Source organism: Epinephelus fuscoguttatus, linkage group LG16, assembly GCF_011397635.1.
Source record: "Epinephelus fuscoguttatus linkage group LG16, E.fuscoguttatus.final_Chr_v1".
Classification (NCBI taxonomy): Eukaryota; Metazoa; Chordata; class Actinopteri; order Perciformes; family Serranidae; genus Epinephelus; species Epinephelus fuscoguttatus.
The window spans coordinates 12,956,537-12,974,036 of NC_064767.1; the positions used below are offsets into that span (position 1 = coordinate 12,956,537).

At 42.1% G+C, this 17,500-nt stretch overlaps 1 protein-coding gene across 1 annotated transcript in view; it reads right to left on the minus strand.

The window, feature by feature from the left end:
- The window catches only part of hectd2 (HECT domain containing 2), a 75,342-nt gene that overhangs the window by 33,436 nt on the left and 24,406 nt on the right, over positions 1 to 17,500 (minus strand). The window contains exons 9-14 of the mRNA XM_049600373.1: positions 16,031 to 16,179; positions 15,785 to 15,908; positions 13,986 to 14,082; positions 12,868 to 12,975; positions 11,801 to 11,933; positions 6,850 to 6,938 (exon numbers count right to left, since the gene is read on the minus strand). Of these exons, the coding sequence (XP_049456330.1) occupies positions 6,850 to 6,938; positions 11,801 to 11,933; positions 12,868 to 12,975; positions 13,986 to 14,082; positions 15,785 to 15,908; positions 16,031 to 16,179 (700 nt within the window). The remainder of the gene's footprint in view (positions 1 to 6,849; positions 6,939 to 11,800; positions 11,934 to 12,867; positions 12,976 to 13,985; positions 14,083 to 15,784; positions 15,909 to 16,030; positions 16,180 to 17,500) is intronic.

Below are 17,500 nucleotides of genomic sequence, written 5' to 3' on the forward strand. Positions count from 1 at the left end.
AGGAAACGTGGCGGGACAGCAACGAAAGTTAAAGCAACGGAAGTTCCCATAAGAGTGTAAAACCAAACCCTGTTCTTTTTTCACTAAACCCAACCATGTGCAAGTGTTGGCAAAATGTAACCACGTGGGTTTGTTGTTTAAGGAAAAAAAAGTCAATTTGCGTTTATTTTGAAAGAGACTATATGTAAACGTTAAATTTCCTGTGAAAACAGAAGTGTATTTTGAAAGAAGACAATGCATGAACAGGCAGAACTTGACACAGTGTCCCAGAAGGTCAATAACCAACGCACCCAGGGTACCTTTAATGTCATATGTGGATGTGGAAAGTCCATCACCAAATGTCAATATGTGACGAGGTCGGAGTTAGAATGTGTTGGAAATGAATAAAATGCCGAGGCCTACTGTATCTTTTTTAAAAGAATTTATTTTTTCACACCCTTTAACATGAGGAAGGCCTCACAACCCCCTGTGAAGCTTTGGCGACCCCTAGTGGGGGTTTGGACCTCTAGGTTGGGAACCAATGCCCTCTGAGGCCACGCTGAAGTCACGCACTTTTTCAGCTATACCCAGCTGGTAAGACAAACTCAAACTAATGTGCATGCATGTTGGTCTCTTTACGCAGCGCTGTATGGAGCCTCATCTTCAGCTCACAAATTATAAGGAGGAGCAGTTTGCAGGACATGACTGACAGCTACATGTCTATCAAAATATTAGAACTGAAAATTCAGTAAATTTCATGTCAAAACAGTGTTCTGAAAGATTACTTAAAAGTCTGTCTTAATCCCTTAAATACAGTAAGTTTATGGTTAAAATCATCTTATTCCTCTTAGTGTGGTCTGTGCATATGTGAACATTTTCACAATAATGAGATGTATGAGACAGACCCATGTGAGGCCTGTGCTTTATCAGTGTGATAAATACAGTATACATATCGATATCTCTGCGTTAGTATAAACACAGAGTTGAAGACCTGAATATACACATTATTTTACACATCTGGTCCCAGCTTGCAATTATTTAACCCTCCTCATTTATTCAGCCTGAACAATTTGCTCTCTCCACCAGATGTTTGATCACCTGCTCTTCCCATTTGTTGTTCAAAGCTGGATTAACCAAAGTGTTCTGAGGGCCCCAGAAGCAAAAAGTTCACCGTGTGGCAATTTGTACTAATTTAATAAATGTAATTTTGTTTAGGGAAATGTTTTTATCTTTGTATAATATTCATGACTAATTAGTGGTTAGTTTGCATTCATTTATAACTGCTTCATTATGTCTGTTTAATGTTTTATTACTTGCTGTATTTTGTAATGTTGAGACCCTGTGTTTCATTATTTTTGAGGGAAACTGTGTCAACATATTCCCAAATGAATTTGTGCTTAATCAAAGTACCACACAGGAAACATGATTAAATAATCAGCCCAGTCGCCACATCAAAATAATGGCATTGTGCATTTCTGCAAACTATAAATACATAATTTTTTTAGGTGTCATTCATAATAGGCCTATATCAACATAACTAAAGTGACGCAGTATATTAGCGGGGTTTGGGGACGGTTTATAGCGTAACATCTGGGTGAGACACCTGCCAAGCTGCAGACACAACACGTTCTCACTGCGACCTCGTCACATACATCACGTTTGGTCATGGTCTTTCCACGTCCAGGTACGCCGTGCAAGGTACCCTGGGTGCGTTGTTGACGTTCTGGGACACTGTGTCAAGTTCTGCCTGTTACATGCATTGTCTGTTTTCAAAATACACTTCTGTTTTCACAGGAAATTTATTTTTTAGATACGCGTATTGACATTTCTTTTTCCTCCAACAACAAAAACACATGGTAAGGTTTAGGAGAAAATAACAGGATTTTGCTTTAGAGTCTTACGGGACGCGGACACCGTACCCCCGGGTAAAAGTTAGTGGATGTTGGACCCATCCACCACCTCTCCCACCCGCCTGAACTTTCATTTGTCCCACAGAGTTTCCCCCTGATGCCACCTGGTGCTGCTAAAGTATTATAGCAACCATCTGTGTATCATGCCGACGTTAAAGGCTTTTTTCGTTGGTTTCTCATGCTGCAAGTCACTGCAAGCGCCGGATTTTGACTACTTCGGAGTGAGACTGTTTGAGGACTGTTTGAGACCAACAAACAAAAGCGCGTTTTTTAGGGAAGTCATTACTGTGTTTTCAGGTGCATTTTAGCCCCCTGACGTGAGTGTTTTCTCGCAACCTGTTGCTGCATTTCCTGCCAGTATAGCACCACAAAGAGTGGTTGTTTTCTACTGAAACACTGCTGCTTTCCAGTGGAATTTGTGCCCCAAAACCAGGTACGTTAAGCTAAAAAACATGGTCTTTTCTTTTCCTAACCCTAGCCAAATGGTTTATGTGCCTAATCCTAATCACAGCATTGCTGAAATGTAAAGTTCCAATGTATCCACTACATAATAACGAGCAAATGTAACGTATCTGTGGTTTGCAGAAACGTACAACGCCAACATTTTTCTGGCTAATGGGCTGACATAATATCCCAGCACAGGGATACTGTACATATTACACAAAGAGCAGAGAAACCAGGCAGCTGCAATGCCTTATCCTCATCTCTCTACTGTCTTCCTCTCTTCATGTCCCACTTTGCCTCCCTTCCTCTCTGCTCTCTCATCAGTATTTGCTCCTTCTTGTTTACATCTGTTTATACTCTATCTTTCCATCTCTCCCTAACTGCACCTCTTTCTTTCTGCTTTTCATTTATCTCCATCTCCCTCCGTTGGGCTACGCTCTTCCTCTCTGTTACACATTTTCTATTGAGCCCCCTTCTCTCGCCGCTGCTCCCTCTCCATCTCCATAGTGACGCAACGCTACCATGACGACTAAACAGGAACGAGGGAGATTGATAATTTAGCTCTTAGCGCCAGCACACATGTGGAACATGCATGGAACACCCATGGAACTCAATGTTCCTGCCCTCAACCACACACACACACACACACACACACACACACACACACACACACGCACACACACAATAACCTGGCTAAGAACAGGCAGCTATTAGGTTATATAACCTTTTGACAGTTCCCAGCTGGCTAGTAACTCCGGCTAAAGTACTGGATCATTCTCTATATACGCACATATTGTATATATACACACACTCACAGACACACACACACAGACACGCATACACGTTGTCCTGAAAGTACATTTTACAAGTAGCAGGAGCAGCAGCAGAGCTATCCTGCGGTATCTGAAACTACAAAAGCAAAAATCATGTATGACTGTTTCACACTAACGATGCAAAGCTACCGGAGAACACTGTGTCCAGCTCATCTGTGCTATAATATAAACAAATCAATAACATCAGCAATATCAATAACAGCTGCTGACCAGTGGTTCAGAGCCAATAGAAAGTCGTGTCAGGACAGGAAATGTAACATCTCGCTGCTTTGACCAAACCTTAAACAAGATCGTGCGTGTTTAGACTGGATGCAAAGAGAATTTCAGAGGTGGTGCTAAAGCGTAAAGTCAGTGGATGGAAGCAAGAAAAAGCAGGTTTGCTGAATGTGGTTGCTAAGCAGGAAAAAGACGTATTCACATAAGTTAAAAATGCTTCAAATTAAGAGTGCAAAGTTTGGAGTGCCAACATATTCGATTTGTGTCCACCTGACAACCATTTCTTAATACTCTGTCCTGCAGCTTTCTAATGAATGTAGGTACACATGGCGTAGTTATTATAAGTGCTGGGCAAAATAGGCTCATTTCCTGCTCAAACAGGCTGCAAGTGGAGGAAAAAATGTGCAGCTGTCTGAAGTATAATATGTGCTCTTTGGTCAGAGAGCTGCTGGACACAACTCTGTTTCCAAGAAATTACATATGCATTCCCTTAACCCTTTGAACTCTGGGATATAAATGGTCCTCTAGTGTCTGCACTGGTTTTGCTTATTGTGATGTCATTTCTTGGAGTATGGTCAAATGCTTCATATCTCTAAGATCTATGGAACCTAAGCTAAAAGGTTATGTAAGTCAATGAATTACAATGACTGATAACTGTATTGAAAATGAGCCATGTTTTTTCTTCAGATTTTACAAAATAAAAATACTAAAATATGGAAGCTCGTGCACACCTAGGAGAAAAGTGCCCATGGGTGAAGAAAAGGGATTTCACACACACTGTCCTGTTACTTGCAATAAACTTTTTTAGATAAAATTTTGACCTTCATCAGGTGAGGAGAAAAAAACAAAGAAAACTATATAGATAACACCGACCAAGATGAGGCTAATCAGAGGCCATGAGCTGAGAGCAATCAGTCCCTCAGTCTGTGTGCATTTAAGATAATAAAAGGCACCTCCCACCTTCAACTATAATCATCGTCAGCAATAACTGTATAAATATACACTGAATCATATAATGTTAAAAACAATACATACAAAAACAGTAATCACATTTTTTTTTACATTATATTAATTTATGTATATATTTATGCAATTATGCTGATGATGATGATGATTATATTTGCCATGGGAGGTGCCTTCTATTAGGCTAAACACACACCGACCGTGGGACTGATCGCTGTGTCAGCTGTTTATCTAACAAAGCTTATTGCAAGTAACAGGACAGTGTGTGGAACTTCCTTTTTCTTTGGCTATGCACAAAATTAAGACACAAAACAGAGCAATCCAAAGGATTTTTAAATGTAGAAATATAAAGACACTATTTCTTGGTTCTCTATTAGTTAAGTGAACTTTGTACATTATTTCATTTTTGAGATAGTGAAAGAGAGTGAAAAGGCACACCTTGTTCCTCCTTAGCTTTCTGCTGCAGAAAGAACGAATGGTCTATATATATACAAGATCATACAAACAATGATCTCCTGCGGCCTCCTGGGGAAGTTTTGCATTTGCACAGAGCATAAGGATAAGTAACGTAACGTAAGGTAAAGACATGATGACAGTGAATTATTTTATTTTATTCTATTTTGTATTACTCTAATTGTTTGATTTGATTTTCCACAGTGCAATACATTGCCAACTTTGCTTATCTGCTTCAGTGATGACATGGTATCTTTATTTCATTTTTTTTTTGGTTCTTAGTATTTTCTAAAATTGCCATCAACCATGTGAAGCACTTTGTTTTGAAAAGCGCTTTATAAATAAAGTTTGTTGTTGTTGTTGTTGTTGTTAAATCTTTCTGCTGCAAAAGGAATGAATGTTCTAGCTGTTAGGGTTTTTGTTTGAAATCAATACATAAAAGATCACGCAAACACCAATCTCCCATGGCCACCTACGGAAGGTCTGTTTTAAAAGGGTTAAAATGATACTGCACCCAAAAATGAAAATTCAGCCATTCCAAACAACTTTTTATGTCGAGGCTTCAGGACACTTGGATCACTACGGACGAGCAGTATGGAGATATTTTGTGGCTTCAATTATGTGTTTTTGGATGTTTGAATCTGCGGCGCCCTAAGCCTCCATTAGATGGAGTTGTGTTGCTACCCCCAGGGTAGCAACACAACTCCACCAGGTGTTGTTGAACACACCATTGAAATGTTCTCACATAATTATCTGCTCTTACAAAACAGCAACATTAATACACTTGGTCTGATGCTAAAAAGTCAAATGACTTAACTAATATTTCCCCGATGTTACGATCCTTCACCAAAGTGCTTCTGTCGCCTACATCTGACCACATGCAGGGCTCAGGACGTGAATCCTTCTCTCTGGTGTCTACGTCCTGCTCTTTGTACCTCCACCACCCACACCAGCCACCTTCTTATGACTTCTGTGTGGTACAAAAACTAAACCCTACCTCACTGGGGAAAAAAAGTCGCCTTTGAAGATCACTCAGGCAGCAATTACATTCCCAAACAGAATGCAATTGGCAGTAAACTAGTAGCACAGAGACATAGTTTGTAGGACACAAGGTCGCTGAATAAAAGCTTTGATTTCAGCTTTGAAATCCTCCACCCATACACTGCCTTTGCAGAAACCAACAGGTATAAGGTGCAAATGCTTTAAGAGTGAGTGCACATTCAGTATTTTGTGTTAGAAATGAGGACTTAGCGGTGTCAACTAGCTTGACCAAACATCTTTACAGTCACTGCATCAGTTGTTCCAACCATGACTACAAAAACACTCCAAAGAAAATTCCTACATGCACCTTAAAGACTACAGCACTGCCCGCAGCATTTAAATCCTGCAGTGTTCTTTAGCTAAGAAAATGTTTCCAGGAATGCCTTTTACAATACTCAGTTGAGTGTTTAAATTTTATTGGAGTATTTGTTATGTAAGTATGTGGGTGTGAAATCACTCAGGCTGTCTTGTTTTGGAGAAATGTGTCAGTGAGAAACCTTGTCTGTTTTATTTTATACTCTGTGCTGAAAAGAGACTTATTTATTTGAGATATATGTGTTCGGCATGCGGGTTTACAGCCTAAAAACACACATTATAGTATCTCTTTCTCCTCTGTGGTTTAAAATAGAGTGTTAGAGTATGTGAGAGGGGGAGGGAGGGGAAATAAAAGAGAAGAGAGTGTGTGTGTGAGTGTGTGTATTTGTACTTGAATGCAAATTACCTACACGTTAAAGACTGAACAACCACTGCAACCTGAAGCTGTGAAACCACTGGAGAACTATGAATATAACAACTATAATGGAAGATCATTAAAATGCTAATGTGGTCTAAACAAGCTACTCCTGCTGGTGAATAATAGATGAACCTAAAAATACATTGTTGGGTAAAAACACACCCTCCGCCTTAATTAACTGAGAATATAACAGCCATGGTCCCCTTCAAACATGCATAACATGCAACACACACACTACGGGGAGTGTCCATACTCTAATGTCTTTGATAAAGGATACAGTCCCGACCAACTGGAACTCCGAATAGTTGTCACACTTCCAGCTGCTGAACCAATGGCAGCGCGAGTCCTTCATGTAGGTGAACATTCCTGAAAAACAGATTTAGGTTGAGCACAATTCTGGTGGTTTATAAACCAATAAAGCCTGGATGAATAAGAGATAGATGGATTGACAAGGGAGGGAGGGGAGGAAGGAAGGAGACAAGGATGAAAGGAAAAACTGGGTGAAGATGGGTGAAAAGATGGAAAGACAGAAGATGTAACAAGGAAGGAAGCAAGACAGAAAGAGGAATGAATACACTGCTCAAAAGAAGTTAAGGGAACACTTACAACACACATCAGATTTTGACAAACACATTATTCAAGTTGTAAATCTTCACTGATGTACATTGTAAAATTAGTTGAGAACAATATGATGTAACAACGGTCAGTGGAAACCAAAATCATCAACCCACTGAGGGCTGGATTCAAAATCACACTGAAAGTCAAAGTGCAAAATTGAGAACACAGGCTGATCCAACTGATCCACAGACAAATGGTGTCCTGGGGGATTTCCTCTCAGACCGCGTGGTGGTGTCAGAAGCACCACTACATAACGTCCCATAGGTGCTCACTGGATTTAGGTCAGAGGGCCAGTCAATGGCATCAATGCCTTCATCATCCAGGAACTGCCTACACACTCTGGCCACATGAGGCCGGGCATTGTCCTGCACCAGGAGGAACCCAGGGCCCGCTGCACCAGGAGGAACCCAGGGCCCACTGCACCAGGAGGAACCCAGGGCCCGCTGCACCAGGAGGAACCCAGGGCCCGCTGCACCAGGAGGAACCCAGGGCCCGCTGCACCAGGAGGAACCCAGGGCCCGCTGCACCAGGAGGAACCCAGGGCCCGCTGCACCAGGAGGAACCCAGGGCCCGCTGCACCAGGAGGAACCTAGGGCCAGCCACACCAGGAGGAACCCAGGGCCCGCTGCACCAGGAGGAACCCAGGGCCCGCTGCACCAGGAGGAACCCAGGGCCCACTGCACCAGGGGGAACCCAGGGCCCGCTGCACCAGGAGGAACCCAGGGCTCCCTGCACCAGGAGGAACCCAGGGCCCGCTGCACCAGGAGGAACCCAGGGCCCGCTGCACCAGGAGGCACCCAGGGCCCACCGCACCAGGAGGAACCCAGGGCCCGCTGCACCAGTGTAAGGTCTGACAATCGCTCTGAGGATTTCATCCCAGTACCTAACAGCAGTCAGGGTACTGGGTACATTTGTTTTGTATTTGGGAATTGCTAAAATCTGCAATTTGTGTTAGATTTTATTTATTTTTTATAAATATTGTGTACAGAATCTGAATCTTCCTCTGAATTATTATTGTCCTTCGCAGTCAGGGTGTCTGCGTGATCTGAGTTGTTTATTATTTTTCACTGCTGTGCAGCACATCACTTTTCAACACTGACTGTCAGAGCGATAAACAGGACGATGAGCAGGTAGTTAAACAGAATAAACTCCACAAGATTGTGAAGCGCTGAAGCTTTTCCAGCTCCGACTGAGAGAAACAGCAGCAGTCTGTTCTGAGCTGAGACACACATCTGGACCACTCACATCTCTGAACACCAGAAACTGACACCGCTTCACGCATAAAAGAGCCTGTGTGTGTGTGTGTGTGTGTGTACACCTGCCTATGTGCAGCTGAGTGTGGGCTTCTGTATGTGTATGTGTGTGAGGCAGAGTCGGGGCTTTCCCTGTGCTGCTAATGAGGGGAACACAGCTTTCATTGAGTGTGTTGCTTTGGGCCGACGTCCCCTGGCACCAAAAACACAGACGACCGCGGAAAGATGGAAAGACGATGGAAAGAACAACTCGACCAGAGGAGAGAGAGAGAGAGAGAGAGACATACAGATAGAAAGTAAGAGAGAGAGGGAGAGGAGAAGAGGCAGATGCAGACAGACGTGTATTTTTTATGCAGATTCCAATGTACTGAACTGAATGTACTGAATTCAAACAGTGAATCTTGGAGGAAATTCTAGATCAATATTGCACAAAGGTTTCTGTCCTGACGTGACGTGAGACTGTGTCTTGTGGTTAAAGGAAATATTGGAGCAACAGTAATGGAAACACTTGTTGAATGAAAAGAAAGGAGAAAGTTCAGTTTCAGAAATGTTTGACTAATATTTCATTTAAGTTCACTTTGGATTCTGGATTGAAATAATGTCTGTTAACCACCGAATCCTCACCGCCTGTGCAGTGTGACTCCACTGCTTGTATGGACATTAGCTGGTGCCTCTGATTGTTGCTAAACAAGACTGTCGAGAACGACACCATCAGTTTCAAGTCCCCCAAACAGACATGTTTAAGTGGGAGACCACACTGTTTTTTTTTTTTTTTTAACATCTCCAGTGGACAGTAAATGGGATCATTCCCTAACCTTGACCTCATGTTCATTATCGTATTATTATCATTATTGCAACCATGACAATGAAACTTTCCTAACCTCATCAAAGAAATTTCTGTAACCCAAACCATAATCTTTGACTAAATTTAAACCAGACCTTCAAAGGGCTGTATGTAACTCCAAAGAACGATAATAGATTGTTGATTCTTATTCATAGAGCAACACAGTCTCATTCCAAGGTTGTCAGATACCAGTTCTTTGGGTTTATGGTTCAGTCTGACCAACCCAAAGTGTCAGTATTTGACAACCTGGGAATGAGACTCAACAATCTGTTTGTCCACAGTTACATTCAGCACCTTTGAAGGTCCTGTAGTGTCATCTAGCAGTATATTGCAGACTGTAACCAACTGAAACAAATTTGTGGGACAGGGACAGCCGACGCAAAAACGTCCGTCATAGGCTACTGTACACCAACATGGTGGCCTCTGTAGAAGGAAGATATAGGCCAAGATCACACAGAAAGTGTTTTAGCAGCTGGAGGCGACTTTTTGTAATCGTTTTAAATGAGAATGAAGCTTTTTGCTTGGGGCTTTCACGTTGTGACATGCCTGGTGTTTCTGAGCTCTAGGCACCTGGTGTTTTTGCCAGAGTGTTCTGAACTCCCTGAGCTGAAAAAACGTCAACTCAGAGCGGAAAAGCGCCTCATATCATACATTTTTTTGTCATTTCTTTTCCCCATTGTCCAATTGGATGATTTGAGAGGCGGGCCTTCTGTGGTGGTCACAGCAACAAGTTTACAGTTGGTAAACAATGGAGGAGAAACTGGTGTCAGCGGTTGCTGGATACCCAGAGCTATACGGCCTGACGATAGACAGCAGGTTGTCAAACTGCCCCTGAGTCATCCTAAAATATGCCTGGAAATAGTCATCATGGAGGAGAAGCTCCTGGACCAACTGGTGGTACTCCCCATGATCCACCTTCTTTTTTATCCGTTTCTCTGCTGACAGCCTCTCACCCTCAACCAGAGCTACAGCAAGTACCCTCTGCCTCAACATTTTAGGAACTAGATATGAATTTAAAAAAATAAATAAATAAATAAATAAAGGGTAGATTGATTACACGGGAAGGTTAGTGTAAGGACATGATGGGGTGGTTGCCTGGCAACAATAAAAAGGTGCATCAAGCATTTTTTTTGGGTGTTTTTTTTACTAGTAGCATTCAATTTTTAAAAAAAAGTCAGTGTGATGCGCCTCACGTTTTGCATTCAGTGCGCTCGGGGCCATTTCCTATACACTGGACCTTTAAACAGAGTGCTGTCACATCATAAACTGATTTATAGAACAATTTTTTGTAACAGTTTCGGAAAGCAAGAACTTCTACTGTATGTGTTGCTCTAGCTGACATGAAAGAAACATTTTATTTCTTCATTTTTTCCTCACAGAGGTTGGTTTTGGTCCTCAGAATAATACCAGCATTGTCATTTTAAAAGGTAATGTTTAGGTGTAAGTGTGGCTGTGCAACCAGGATGAAATGGATTTAAGTGGTGGCCCAGAGTGAAGCAAAGAAAGTATCAAAACTTCCAAAGGAACTCAACCAGCTGCTGCAGCATGATGATGATGATGATGATGATCCAATTTTACACCACTGAACAATCTTACACTACTTCAGGCAGATCTTTGGAGGAGGTGATACTGCAACATAAAGTATTACATTACATGATTTATTGGAAATAACAGTTGTTTGGAACATGCTGAACATATGCAGTAGATGAAGAAAAAGTGGATTGTGCTTCGGAGAAATTTGAGAATATTCCATAAAAGTTTTGATGCTTTTTCTGACATTTGTTTCAGAGCCACTTTCCAACATAACAGGAGACAAATTTGATAATCGAAAAATATATTTTTGGTGGACTGTTCCTTTAAAATGGCAGGATTAGAGAGGATTAAAGATAAAAGACTTTTTTTTTTTACAGGATGAAAGAAGAAGTGAGGAAGTGAAAGAGACAAGGACGCACAAACAAAGTGACACAGAGATATGGAGATAATTAGAGTCAGGCAGTCGGTAAAGACAGGAGAGTAAACTGAAAAGAGAAACAGACGAAGAGAAGAGGACAACCATAACACACGCTGCTCCAGTTTGTTGCTGATTTTCCAAAACCAACAGTGACTGCCTCTCTCAGCCATCTGACAGTTATTGCTGCTGCAGCTCCACTGACCTGAAAACTCACTGAGCTCGTCCGCTGAGACCTCCATCTAATAAAAATTTACTTTCCGTTTTTATCCAATAAAATTTTCTTTTGGCTTCTTTTCAATAAAGTATGGCTTCACTTTCCATTGACTTTGCATCAAACTGGATTTCCCTCCAGATTCTCAGCATTATCTTTTGTTCCCTGTTGACAGACCTCAGCTTTTCCATTTGCTTTATTCACACTGGGTTGAGTCATAAACTATATATACTACGGACATGTTTCAATGTGCAATCATGTCGCCATGTGTGCCGCACTGTACACATACTTATGGCCCACACTTACCCACATCCCAGACTTTAATTTCTTTGAACTGGCAGTGTGTCTCACCGTAGTCTGTGTGGAAGATCTGTCGCACCAGCAGCAGGAACCACTCCTTCGTCAGGCCGCCCATGTCCAGCCCCGCCTCCCCGACAAACGTCACCCGCAGCTTCTTCTTCAGGTCACACCGCTTCCTCGTCAACTGTGGAGGGAGACGGACAAACAGATGAGTTTCATTTAGACTTAAAAACATACAGTATTCCTAAACTTCTGCAGACCGAACAACTTCACAAAGACAGAACTGTGTGGACACTTGGGCTGAATCTCACTTCCTGAAGAAACTAACATTTAACATCAGTTACATTTAGGGTTCACATGAGATTTACAGTTCGGTTTAGGTTACACTGAGCATTTGAGGTCGACACATGAATGTAGAACATTAAAGGCTCATCCTCACAACTGGTTCTGTATCTTCACCGCTCCCTCCGCATTCCCACACCACAAATTTGCCTGTTTTTCTCTCATTATAAAACACACTGCAAAAAATATATTTTTGTTTGTCATCAAAACCTCATAAGGCCCTAAAGATTTCCAGTTAGTGAGATGAATTCCTTCTTTCTTCATTATCTTTCCTTAGTGCAGTACACTACTTGCAGGCAAATATATGCAGAAATGCTCCAGTTAAACTGCAAGTGATGGTATTTTGTTTAGTCATTAATGATTCTGGCACTGGACCAAAAGATACGTGCAAACCTATGTGTGGTCACCAAGGCCCTTACAGTCACAGAGCCCTTAAAAGCCACGTGACCCTGAGGGCCAAACATGTTAACTGATTGCTTGTTTTGGGAGGTGAGTTTGAAATGAAATAGAAAAACATATGCTTATGCTGTAGAGGTATAAAACAACCATGGAAACATTTCACTGGAATATTGGAACAATGGAATAACACCTGTGCACATGCACTTATGTTCGCCTCCCGGGTGTCCTCATACATAAAATAATAAAATCTCTGCAGAGGAAACACAACTCTTCCTCTCCAGCTAGTTAATTATTTTCTTATGAGTAGTTTGGATTAAAAACATCTTTAACAGGTGTGACAAGAGTGTGTGTGTGTGTGTGTGTGTGTGTGTCCTTACCTCATCCAGTGAGTCGCTGAGGAGCTGTGCTCGTCGTACTTTAATGTTGAGGAACAGAAGGTTCATGTCCACTCTCTGCCTGCGAGAAACTTTACTGACCAGGCTTTGCTGTGAAACACACACACAATTAAAATGTGTAGACATGCATTTGCATCCGTGTTACTGTATGTCTTTGCAGGAGCTTGTATTTAGAAAGTAAGGTCACTTAAAGTTAAAGGAACAGCGTGGGAGATTTAGGGGCATTTAGTGGCATCTAGTGGTGAGGACTGCAGACTGCAACCAGCTGAAACTCTTCCCAGCTAGAATTTCTTCAGTGTTCATTGTGTAGGAGGTGTTAACTACGAGCGGAATTATCCACAGAGGTCTCTTCCTCTCCAAAACAAACGGCACAGGTGATTATTACCGGTAAAAACACTGAATAAATCAGTTTCAGGTACAAATCAGTGTTTTTCCTATGCTGTTTAGCATGTCACAGATGGGCCACTAGCCCAGCACCTGTTAATGTGTGCTTATTTTTTTCCTTCATAATTCGAGTTTCAGATGTTCAAGAGGATTTTACAGTGAGCCGAATTATCCACAGAGGTCTCTTCCTCTCTAAAACAAACAGACCTGGTGATTTAAACCAGTAAACACTGAATAAAGCTGTTTCACGTTTAAAAAAATATCACTGTTTTTCCAACACTCTTGTAAAAGACGGGCTGCTAACTACAGTGGCCAATGCAAACAAGTGGAAATGTGAATGTCTCAATCTAAAGCCAGTGTCTGGTTTGTCTGTTCTGGGCTACTGCAGAAACACAGCCGTGCAACATGGTGATCTCCAGAGACGAGGACTCACTCCCTATATAGATGTAAACGGCTCACCTTGAGGTAACGAAAACACAATGATTCTTATTTTTACGTGGTTACACACTAAAGAAAACATACTTATTTTATCATATTCCATTTTTGCCAATATATCCACCTAAATCCAACACACTGGACCTTTAAGGCTGGGATTTGATTTAAATTAGGGTTAGGGTAAAGGCTCGCATATATTATTTAAATGTAAAACAAAAGTAAAACAAAGCAAAGATGACCACATATGTTTTTGTGTGAGTGTGCGTGTGTGTGTCTCTCACCCTGGCTTGACTGATCATCTGTTGCTCAGAGTCTTTCTGGATGATGGCTTTCTTCACTACCGTTGAAAGGATGAAGGGAAACTGACAGAAGGAAAACCTGACAAAGGCCATAAAGAAACATGAAAAGTTAATAACCCTGAAAACTTAATTTTTAATGTTTTGCTACCAGCAGTTAAAACTATCTATGTGGACAATTCATTCTTGAACAGCTCTTGAGTGTTTCTAAAATCAGTCTTTACCTGAATAAGCAGGCTGTGACATCTACACCCCCGAGCCCAACATGAGAAGAATCCCCAGCCAGGGACTTTTAGAGTCCAATCGTTTGAACTGTAAACTCTCCATTTCTTTTATCAGACGTTAACGAGCTGTGACGCAGCGTGAAACAGTCTTCACGGCTTCTGGAAGCGCTTCCACAATTGTGGATAAACTGCAGCTGTGGGAACTTTACTTGGTCTCTGCTCAGGGAGAGATACTGCGTCTGACTTGCAGGAATCTTCAGAAGGAGCTAACATCAGTCTTGGTCATGGGTAGTGAGTCAAGTTAGTGTGTTGTCACATCTGTTAGCATTTCTGGTCCCTATTAGCAGGCGAGACCCGAGACACTTTCCCTGGGAAAAATCTCTGCTCGCCATCTATTCCACTGCTCCAACATTTCATATCCATGTCTTATTTACCAGACGTCAGTCAGTGTTGCTGAGTTTCCATGAACGTTACACAAAAGCAACAAATCTATTGAACAGCGCTGAAGACACGCAGGGATACACTTTTCAATCAAAAAATCAAACTTTATTTCTGTCAACGACACATGATTAGGTTTTAGTTTAGGAGACATGAGAGTTATTCTGGACACATTTAGTCATTTAAAAGTCAGCAGACGGAAAAACTAATCAGTCCAATGGTTGAAATGGACAGACAAGGAGACAGACAGGTATCTGACCAGTGCTGCCCGCTCTTTTTCAATCAGAATACCTACCACTAGCTCCAGATGTTGCTACGAGAGTCGAGAGAGGTTGGAAAAAGATATACGTTTCTTCCCTGTTCCAAAACCCAAATCAAACCCTGAAAAGTGTAGGGTTAGCTAGCTAGCTACTGAAGATATAGCCTACTGAATGTATACACATGCTGCTTTTGCTTTTTAATGATTATAACAGTGAAACAAAGACCGACCCTGCTGTACAGGAACCAGTGAAGGGAAGCAGGGAAACTTTGCTGATATTCAACCAGCTATGTGTCATCGCAGTGTGTGCTGATGAACGACTTTCCCCGGAGATCCCTTCCTGGTCCAGGTGCTGGCAGCAGCACGGGGGCGAAGCCAAACACCATTCATCTGCACACACTGTGATGCCACACAGCTGGTTCAATATCAGCAAAGTTTCCCTTTATATTCATTGTCTTGTGTGGCGATCAGCAGTGATGTGGTGGTTCACTTTTACACTGTGATCTGTAGCCTATAGTTCGGCTTTAGCTTCTAACTATCTTTGTCTTTTTAACCTGTTGTTGCTGCTGAGTCAGTTTGACATCCTGGATATATCCTTCAAACACAGACTGTAGACCCCTCTGTCTGCTTCTCTCTGGAATCACTCTTTCATTTTTCCACAAATATGATAATATTTCTTCAGTTAGTTACTTCATGCTTACTGTGACAGCTTGTCGGACCATCAGAAAGGGGCGGGGCTTAGCAAAAGGTCAATTACTCTGAGCAGCATTCATGGGAATGAATAACAATATATTCTCTCCACTTTTCTGATGGTCTGAATAAGTTGCTAAATCTGGCGAGAAAGTTGCCAAGTTGTATCTGACCTATTAGAGTTGCCGTAGCTCTGCCAGGTCCTGTACTCCTCCATGAAGTCTATGTGCTCCAGAGTGATGTTGTAGAAGTCCGTGAATGGCATGATGGGAGTAGAGGAGACACTGTTGGCTGCATCTGAGGAGAGGGAAGGAGAGTCAAATGTGACATGTGAGCTGTTGTACGTACAATAAATATACAGTGAGTTCTTAACGTGATGTGAATATGCATGTGTGTGTTTGTGTGTGTGTGTGACTCACTGAACAGGCCGAGGACTTTGGTAGCAGAAGGAATCCACCAGGAGCACTTGGCCAGAGGAGGAAGTTCGTCTGGTTCTGCAGGAAACAGACGGGTGGAGATGAACTGCAGGAGGCGCTCTACCAGCTGCCTGAAACGCCTCGCCGACAGCCTGACACACACACACACACACACACCACACACACAGAGTTAATAATGGTTAACATCAGCAGCTTGGCAGAGTCAAAACTGCACAAACTGCACATTGATATTTTTGTCAACACTACCCTTAAAATACACACAAAATAGACACTTACACTTCAAGAGAGAAAAATAGTAACAGTTGGATGGAGAATTTGGGTTTTTGGATCGCAGGGGAGCTAAATGGAACTTGTAATTTAAAGCAGCTCGCTTGTAAATCATCCCCACATACAGGATGCATTCTTCGGGCCGAGAGAGACACACAGAAGCTGGCTTACATTTGTAATTGTAGGCTGTGTGTCAACTTTTAAAAGCTACGGCATTTGATAAAACAGGATGGAAGTGGATGTTTTTTTTGAGACAAAAAATAGCATGATAAATATAGATAGTGCTGTTAATTTGTTAATCATATTATTCCTATCTTTTGTAAGTTATAATGCAGAGTTAGTGCATATCATGCTTAATAGAAAATTCCAATCTGATTTATCTGACTGGACACCAATGTAAAAATCCATCCATCCATTCATTTTCGTCTGCTTATCTGAGCCTGGGTCGTGGGGGCAGCGGGCAAAGCAAAGCACCCCGGACGCCCCTCTCCCCTACAACGCTTTCCAGCTCCTCCTGGGGGACCCCAAGGTGTTCTCAGACTAGATGAGATATGTAATCCCTCCAGCATGTTCTGGGTCTGCCCTGGGGCCTCCTACCAGTTGGACATCTCTAACAGGAGGGAGGCATCCTGATCAGATGCCCGAACCACCTCAACTGACCCCTTTCGACACGAAGGAGCAGTGGCTCTACTCCGAGCTCCCTCTGGATGTCAGAGCTCTTTAACCTATCTCTAAGGCTGAGCTCATCCACCACATGGAGGAAACTTATTTCCGCTGTGGTCTCTACACTGGCTTCCTGTGGCTCAGAGAATAGACTTTAAAGCAGCTCTGCTTGTGTACAAGTCTCTCCACGGCCTAGCACCAAAGTACATCTCTGACATGTTAGTGCCATATGAACCATCTCGGACTCTGAGGACCTCAGGGACCGGCCTCCTGCTGGTGCCCAGAGTCAAGACTAAACATGGGGAATCAGGATTCCAGTTTTATGCAGCTAAAATCTGGAACAGTCTTTCTGAAGATGTGAGACAGGCCTCTACTCTGACAATGTTCAAATCTAGGCTCAAAATAGCTCTATTTCACTGTGCATATGATTGAAAGGATCTTATCTGCACTCTTCTCTTTTCAAGTTCATTTTATAATGATTATTTATGTTTTTATTTTGTATTGTGATTTTAATGCATTTTC